At 31.5% G+C, this 9,443-nt stretch overlaps 1 protein-coding gene across 1 annotated transcript; it reads right to left on the bottom strand.

Annotated features, from left to right (window-relative positions):
• Positions 1–2,925: 2,925 nt before the first annotated feature.
• On the bottom strand, positions 2,926–4,597 carry LOC128161263 (uncharacterized). Its single transcript, XM_052824517.1, has one exon. The coding sequence runs from the start codon at positions 4,574–4,576 to the stop codon at positions 2,978–2,980; it is 1,599 nt and encodes a 532-aa protein (XP_052680477.1). The 5' UTR covers positions 4,577–4,597; the 3' UTR covers positions 2,926–2,977.
• Between the last annotated feature and the right edge of the window lie 4,846 nt (positions 4,598–9,443).

The raw sequence follows: 9,443 nt of genomic DNA, 5'->3' as shown, positions 1-9,443 counted from the left end.
TACTTGCGTCTGAACAAATTCTTATTCGTCCGAACAAATCCTAATTCGTCCGAACATTTTTTTTTTCATAAGTCCCTTTCACACCGCTTATCTCAGACTGATGGTTTTTTTTACCTAGTCTTTAGCATTGGTCAGTCAAATGATTAATCAAGGTCCTCTGACTTTTTTTTGTTCCGATTGCGACAAAACGCTGTCAATATTCCTCAGAGTTTATCAAATACCATTGATTACTCTTAGGAACTTATTTCTTCAGATCTTTTTGTAATTAAATATTTTTCAAATTAATAAATTATCAATCAATAAAAAGTTACAAATATAAGATACATAAATTAATAAGTAAGTAAATAAGCAGGCAATTTATTTATTATACAGAGATTTGTGTACAATTGTATGTGTAAATATACATAGTATGTATCTTGATAGTCTACATTTAAAACGATGTACAACCGCCAATCGACCATTAATGTGTTATAAGCTAATCACTTCCAGAGTAAAATTAAGTTGTATTAAGAAGAAATGGTCCCTACATGTTTGTTTTTTTTCAAACAGTGGGAATAAAAATAAAGATTTAAGGCATAATTCTGATTGAATGAAACACCCTTAATGTTACAGTGTATGTGCCTTATAATGTCTAGCGAGTTCTATTTGACTATCTCCGGGTTTTGGGGGGTTTTTTGGGGTTTTTTTTTTTTGGGGGGGGGGGGGGGTTACATTGACAATGTTGGTTATTTTAACAAGTTTTCACAATCATTATGCCGAAAATCATATGCTATCAAATCTCTTTAATAATTAAATGAATATAATTATTTTAAAGCAAACCAAAAAAATTAAGTCCAAGAAAAAATAGTAACAGTTTGTAAATTCTTTGATGATAATCGTTTAAAAAGACATATTAATAACCATTTGTTTTCAATTTGACTTTTATTTAATAATTATTATTATCTTAATACTTTTCAATGAAATGTCAATAACTACATCTACTGCTTTTATATATATATATATATATATATATATATATATATATATATATATATATATATATATATATATATATATATATATATATATATATATAAACGTTTTAAGGGCTGGAAGCAGCAACAGGAAAGATGTTTATATATTAATCTTGCAATTATTTTTTTTTGGGGGGGGGGGTATATATATACATACAGAAAGAAGTTACACACCATCTGCGAGTTGTTATTTATGAAATTATTGTTGATATGAACTAAATTAAGATTTCATTCTTCGAAATTGTTTGTTAGTAAAAATATCTGATGATGCTTGCATACGTAATAATCTCACAAATTGTACTATTGTAGTTCTTGAGGAGCTAGAAAGACTTTTAATCATTTTCGGTATATAATTCTTTGTTAAACTTTGAATCCCTCGATTGTTGGGCTTCATGGCAAGACTTATTCCGGAGGTCACGTGGTTTTAACAATTTAGAATCTAGTACATTACATGTATTTCCATGAGTATGTAAACAAATTCGTTTTCATTCCTCAGAGAGAGAGAGAGAGAGAGAGAGAGAGAGAGAGAGAGAGAGAGAGAGAGATGTCAACTGAGAAATCTTGCTATTTTTCCTCCTATCGATTTTAATAATTATAATAATTTAACATGTATTTCTTTGACAGTTACGTGTATTTTCGTTAAGAATTGTCAAAAGGTAAACTTTCAATTTCCATAAAGATGTAAACTGCATAACATTCAAGTCAAAATTAGAATTAGTAGAAAGTATATTAGATGACTGTACAAACATTCACAAACAGTGAACAGTGACTCACCCATGAATATCCTGTATTTAATAACACGTGACCTGTGTGACTCTGGTGATTATTAAAAATGTTACAAAGAAAAAAAAATAGACAACGGATTGATGACAATTAAAGGTTTGTTAGAGAGTCCACTTCAAATTCTGATACTAAGATTTTCTCAACGTTTATTAGATAAGAGGAGGAAATATAGTACTGAAATTGACATTTTAAAAACAAACATATTTGTATTTTATAGCATTATCATGCACAAATAAATTTGAAAAAAAATTGACATCATTCTTATGGATCGGGGCGTAAAGCAGCACAGATCTCCTCCCAGAATTTATCCATAGTCTCGTCTCCATTTGGCCATCTTATGCTGACAATGGACCACCAAATATATTTCAGGTCTCGCGGCAACCGCTCGATGGAAATGTCATCTTTAATTATCACTATAATCGACCGTTCCCTTTGGTTGTGAAAAGCATGAGTAACCACCATTTGCACAGCATACGAGTTCCAGCCGTTTTCTAGAAAATTTTCGGTGACAATAATGACAACTTTTCGACTCTAGTCGATGCATTGAAGTAGTTGTTTTGCTTCAGATATTCCGGGTAAAAAGTCTTTATCAGGCATACTGATTTTGAAACCAAGACGGACGAGAGTTTGGTAAAAAGTAATGCAGGCGAGTTGGTAGTCTTCCTCAGTGTATGTGACGAAAGCATCAAATCGGAACTTTTCAGAATTCGCCATGCACATAACCCCTTTCCATCGACTGCGCATGCGTAAAATAATATAATCAACATGAACACGATATCTTTTAATAGCTGCTGTAGTAAGCAAAATGATTATAACAAAAACCAATGCAAATGAGGAACCTAACAACCAAACATCTGACTGGCATATCAACTCAAACTTTTTAAATGTCTGTTCCTGAAAAAAGTTCGACAGGAACACATTTTGGTTGATGCATAGAGTTTTATTCAAATCCCCAAACTTGTCTTGATTTTCTTTCATCCAGTTCAGTGACAAAATGTTTGTACACTCGCAATTTATCGGATTTCCTTCAATAAAAACAACAGACTTTCCCAATGTCGATATTTTTTCAAAATCCGTTCTCGTGAAGAATGGAATTTTATTATGACGTAAATACAAGCGAGTAAGGTTTCTCAAATTTGAAACAGGAATTGTTGAAAACAGATTATAATCAAAATTCGCTGTTAATAAAGATTTTCCTGATCTTTAAACATGGCTGGTGGCAAATATATTAATGAATTGCGACTTAAGTCAACTTTGCAAAGGCTCATAACACCACGGAAAAGTTTTCCATATTTTAAACTACCAGCAAAGCTTAGTTTTATATTAGATGCCACAAAAATCCGTAGTTTCTTGGCAAACATTAAAATTCGCATTTTCATTTCGCTGCAGTCATTGTTGGAAATGTCGAGAATCTCCAAGAAAGGAGTTTGAATGGGTGCCATGTATTTGCATGGGAAGTTAGTACGAACTACATACAATTCTTTTAAATTCATGGCATTAAGCGAGATATCAAAAGGTAAAGGATATGTTAATCGGTTTAAATAGTTTTTGGAAAAATGTAACACTCTTATTTTTTCGGAAATCTTAAATGCCATTAACCCTCTCTTTTTAAGATATGTTTTACCTGAAACGTTGGATACAAACATATTTGAAGCAATTTGTGAAAATTTATCGTTTTCACAGTCGATCATTCTCAAAGCTGCAAGTGTTGGGCGATGGCTATACCCGGGAGATTCACAATTGCATTGATCAGCATTTGAGCTAAAGTTGAAGACCTGCAGATTTGGATATCGTGTCAAAAAATCCAGCATGTACCAGGGGTTGATAACTCTAATCCTGTTTGATGAAACATCGAAGTATTCCATGCACTGACCCATGACTGTGCTCAAAAGATTGTCATAAATTCCCACAATACGATTCTTTATTAGTTCAACTCTTCTGGAACAGATATTGAAAAGGTATTTACAATTTTCATTATCGAGATATACTGCATTTTTGGCAATCATTGGATTATTGTTGTATGCAACAATGCGGTCCATTGTCCGATGTTGAAGACACTTCAAAGATTTTAATACCACATTCAAATCACACATTCCTCCAAACTCAATATGCACCGCTTTCAGAAATGGAAACGAACAAAAGATATCGTCACTGACATCACTATATACCCTGAATTTAAAAATCATTTCCAGGTTTACTATAGGAGATTTTATCAACCCGCGGAAAGTGGAATTCGTTAGATGGAATTTAGAATTTCCGGTGATGAATTCAATTTTCTTTAGTTTCGTTAAATTTTGAAAATATGAACTGAAAGTAAAACCACCAAACACATCGAGGGTCAAGTTTTCTAACAGTTTCGCTTTCGAAATAGCAGTATCAGGGTATCCATTGCCACGAAATGAGTTATTATGCAGTCTTAATATTTTTAATTGATTTAGAAGGGAATTTCCAAAGGAGTTTATTTCAAAAGACGTCCTCTGAAGGTGACATGTAGAAAGATCCAATTCACATAAACGCCAAAGACACTGAAAAGAAAAGTTTCCTATATATCTAATAGGGTTATTCCGTAATGAAATAGATGTAATGCGAGATCGAACACGTGGGTCAATATTGTGAAAAGTTTCCATTGTGATTCTTGTAAACTGATTCTTAGATAGGTCTAATGTCACAAATTCTCCTTTATATTTCAATGGAATGTGCTCAGGTATTTCAGATAGGTTACGGTTGCCACATTGCCACATCAGTCCACGATTTCCACATCCATCGGTGTGCAATGACATGATACAAGATTTTGATGAATTTCTGATTACTTCTTTATCAAAGAAAGAAAATGTTGTATAGTTACATTATTTTTAAGTTGAATTAAACAAATGTCATCTGAGAAAAATAATTATATGAAAATATAGATAAAAAACATACCTGAACTAAAATCGTTACCAATTAAAGATAACAAGCCAAAAAGTAAAGAAATTTGCATGACGGAATGATCGTTGGTTTTCTCTTTACTGTGGTTCATCAAAAAACGTACAAGGTTTTTATATTTTAAAATCTAAAATCATGAAAACAAATTTATTAAAACACTTTAATGCTCTAATAATACAAACTGTAAAAAAGGATTAAAATTAATATTTCATGAAAATTATGTTCACCAACCTTAAGTCACAAGTAAAGGAACCACAATGATATGATAAATCACATATCTGCAGGATTGTATGCTTCTTTTTAATTTTGATGCAAATTTGATGGGGATTTTATACACTCCTATATAGGGAAGAATGACACGAACATTAGAAAAATTATTGTTGCTGAAATTTGAAGGTAGAAATATTTTCTTGCAATTTATACTTAATTGATGGGGATTTTATACACTCCTATATAGGGAAGAATGACACAAACATTTAAAAAATTATTGTTGCTGAAATTTGAAAGTTAGAATACTAGAGTGTGTTGCGGACATACACAAACGTTTGAACACTAGAATGTTTTTATCCATTAGCATAAAATGAAAACATGAAAAAGGCACAGTTACTTTAACAATTTTACATTTACATTCAGTGTATATTTTCCCTTATGTTTGCATTGAAAATCTGTTACATTCAATTTCCCATTCATACACTTTGCTAATTCATGCGCCATGAGCACAAATATAGCGTCACCAGGGGTTTTGAGTATATTTAGTTTTGTAATATAAAATGAAACGTTCAACCTTACATAACCAATTTGAAATGTACTTTTGAAAAAAAAATCATTAAAATATCTACTACTTAACAGGTTGGGACCACTCTCCCAATTGGGATATAATAGCCGGTTTGGGATATAATAACCCAAATGGGATATAAATTTTAATCTTAATAAACAAGATATATCTACTAAATAACATGTTAAAGCTGCTTGGTCCGATTTTTTTGTTATAATAGCATCAATTTTTTTCCATACAAACCAATTATCTTAGAAAGTTATGGACTTTCTCCTATTTACACGAGCAGAATCAGTCTTATTCACAAATTTAGAAATATTCAAAGTAAATAAATATAATTTCTTTTTGGACAAACGAAAAAAAAAAAAACAAACCGAAGGGCATCACGGGAATTTTTAGAAAAATGAAACCGTTTGGTTTTGTCCCCCGGATGATTGGGGTTTTTCAACCCGCATGCTATGCATCGATTGTAAAGAAAGAAAACTTCAAAAATATATGCGAACAACACGTACACATGTTTATTTGTAATTTGATTATTTTGACCTTTATTTAATGCGACGTCAAGGTCCTAATACAACCTTACCCGTCTCGTCGTCAGGGGTGAAATTTAACATGAGGCCAAATAACGCGGTACCCTTTTATGTCGTTTGTTAGCAAATTTTGTACGTATTTTTCTTCATTGAAATTTGGCTTAATTGACTAGAAAAAACTACTGGAATGTCTATTTTTATACATATACTAATTACAATCAGGACATATCAGCAAATTCATTTTTTATCGGTTTTCGTTTTCCTATTATCAGTCGATGATCAATTTTCTAACTCCGAAACGCCACTAAAAACGCACGTGCAGCCATATTATATATATGTAGGAAATTTTCTATTCGTAAAATGTATGCGTTTATTAATGTTTCAAATCACAATGATCAATCTATTAAATCAGAAGTATTTCAATTTTTTCACAATGCTTAAAATATTAAGCACCGATGGAAACAGGAAATAAAAATAGGGTTTTGTATTTTTTAAATCTGGTTTTTCTGTCTTAATTTCCTTCCGCTAATCATTTGATAAAACTACGCTTCATTGCACGTCGATAATACACTCTTTCTGGCCCACCCAAGCATGTTCCTGAGAGGACAAATGAAATGTTTTTTTTTCTTTACATAAGATCTTAAAGGCATACAACAGTCAAAGCAGTGAAAAAAGCATACATTTCTCAAAAGTTACCATTTCATACCTTACTTACATATTTTCAAATGCAAGTCCCCTGGGCCATAAAACTAGGATGAGCTCGCTCTCTTTTGATTTATTTACTGAAATTCCATAACACAAATGAATACACTTTAAAAATTGGGAAATCTTAATCTCTTGCAATTTGATATTAATTACATGTTAAACAAAATAACGTACAACATTTGAAATGATTTTTATATATGAATGTTTTTTTTTTCTCTAATAAAGTACTATGATCAGTATTTCACTTCCCACGGCTTAACACTCACTGTTTGAAAACAGGCATGTCCTTGGAATGGAACAATAACTTGTGAGGGTTCCTCTTGTGTCTGTTAAATAAAACCAACATTAATGAAAACGTATGATTTTTTACATAAATAAAGTAATGTATTCATGCAGGAAGAAAACAACTTAAGTATTAAATTTAAAACCGCGTTATCTACTTACCAATTCAAAAAAAAAAACAATTAAGAAGAGAGAGGATAAAAAATATCTGGACACAGCTGTAGATGTATATACACCTACTGTTCGTTAATATTAATCGAGTCTTAAAACTTTTTTGCCAGTCGTGACCCTGAAGCAACATTTTGGCATAGTACGGATTAATCTGAAAAACAAAACGACGATCATTTTCATTAATCCGCAAGGTATATATATATATATATATATATATATATATATATATATATATATATATATATATATATATATATATATATATATATATATATATATGATTGCACCCATGAGAACAGGGTGCTTATGACATTTTTTCACATTTTTAGATTTTTACATAATTGAATTAAACACATCTTAAAGTTCTCAAATTTAAAATTTTATGGCTATACGCTTATTCTAAGTAGAGTTTTTTGCCCATTTGCAGTGATGCTTTTTCAATAGGAAAATCATGACGTCGTGTTTCGCATACGCAACGTCAACAATCATTACTGTGAATAAATTTGTTTAATAAACGTAAAATACAGCACTTTGTTATCAGCATCTACCAACATCGAGTAGAAATTATTAAATTGTCATATTTTAGTAATGAACTTTGAAAACAATATCAGAAGTAACGTATCATACAATCTTGTTTAATCATGATCCATTGTACAACTTATTGATGCAATTATAGTAGCAGCACTGAATTATTCTTTTGAAGTAATCACCACGGTAACTAAACTTTAACCTGTATATTCACAGATAAACACAATAAGAAAAAGTAGTTAATTCTACCACTGTCAGGATCATGCCCTTTACACCACCCTTTCTGTTCAAAAGATTTTTTCCATTCGACTTTATGCAGAATTTATGGAAAAGAGCGCCCTTTCCTAGATCGGATGATATTCACCCCCATCCAATATTGATAAATTTCACATAATTTAAAAAGGTATTTTTTAGTGTATGTGGGATATTTTTACTTTCCAGTCGCTTCTAAACATTTTTTTTCGAACTACTGTGATTGTTTTTCTACAATTGCTAAGCCCCCCCCCCAACCGCTTTTGCTTATTCACATTTCGGGCGTGCTCACACCTGAAAAATAACATCCAGACACTTTTCATCTGTGTGTGACTATTCCACAGCAAATATGTAGGTTTAGTATCATAGAGAAAACATGCGTTATGCAGAGATTGATCCCGTGTTTTGAATGTATATTTCACCATCGGTTTAAGATAACTCTCAACCGTCCATTACCCATAATCCAAACCTTATGCAGTCATATAAATACACCGTCAGTGCGCTGTATTCAAGCTACATAATAAGTCGTTATGTATCCTACATTCCAAAATCATTTGTAAATTTTACACACTTCATTAAAGCCGTAAATAATTAAATGAATCCGAAAATGAAGCCAAGGTTCGGACGGGATCGTGAAACCGTCTGATATTCACAATTGCAAGTTCTTCAGTAATTGTCACAAGAAAATGAATATATATCGAGATTGGTCTTCACAAACAGAGTAATTGATTAAGTAATGCTAATCGAATTAAAGAATAAGTTCCGATAAAAAATATGTGGTAGGTTCAACGTTTATAATATTATACAGTTTTTTCGATCAGGATTTATCGGTATTATAGCAGAAAATAGGGAGTCAATAATTTTATATATGGTTGTAAAAATATGAGCTGTAATTATGATGTCAAACATTTTTAGTAATACACAATCACTAACTACTCATGTTTAGAAAAATATTCCGAACACTTGCGACACCGTAGGTACTGGCACGATAACAGTTTCTCACTTTTTTAAACATAATGCGTGCGACTTAAAGTATTAAGTATTAAAAACATGCATGAACATAATGTACAATTTTTTTTATCGTTTAGTTTTTGTTTGTAACGTATATTTAGAAATCATGCAGGATGTAAATTGAAACAACAAAATACTTCCATTTATGATTCATACGGGCTATGACGGTAGCGATCATCGCAGAAAAAAATTACATTTACCGCTAGGGCGTGTTATGTTAATTATATTTATTCATTTATTTTTTATTTTATTCTTTTGCAATGTTGCCACCTTCATATCGTGCATAAATCACCAGAGAAAGCATTTATTTGTTTGATTTGGGCTTATATTGTACTTTACACACCCAGTTGTGTCTCTCCAATTCATAAAAAACCAAGCGTGAATCATAGCTCTATAGATACTGACAGAGCTGAAACCCTCACGATCAGTTCTAAACATTAAATCAATCGGTCGAAAAAAATCATGGGCAGA

This window comes from Crassostrea angulata, chromosome 8 (assembly GCF_025612915.1).
Source record: "Crassostrea angulata isolate pt1a10 chromosome 8, ASM2561291v2, whole genome shotgun sequence".
In the NCBI taxonomy this organism is placed as follows: domain Eukaryota; kingdom Metazoa; phylum Mollusca; class Bivalvia; order Ostreida; family Ostreidae; genus Magallana; species Magallana angulata.
Note: the sequence above shows the minus strand (reverse complement) of the source record. Positions and strands in the feature narration are given on the sequence as shown.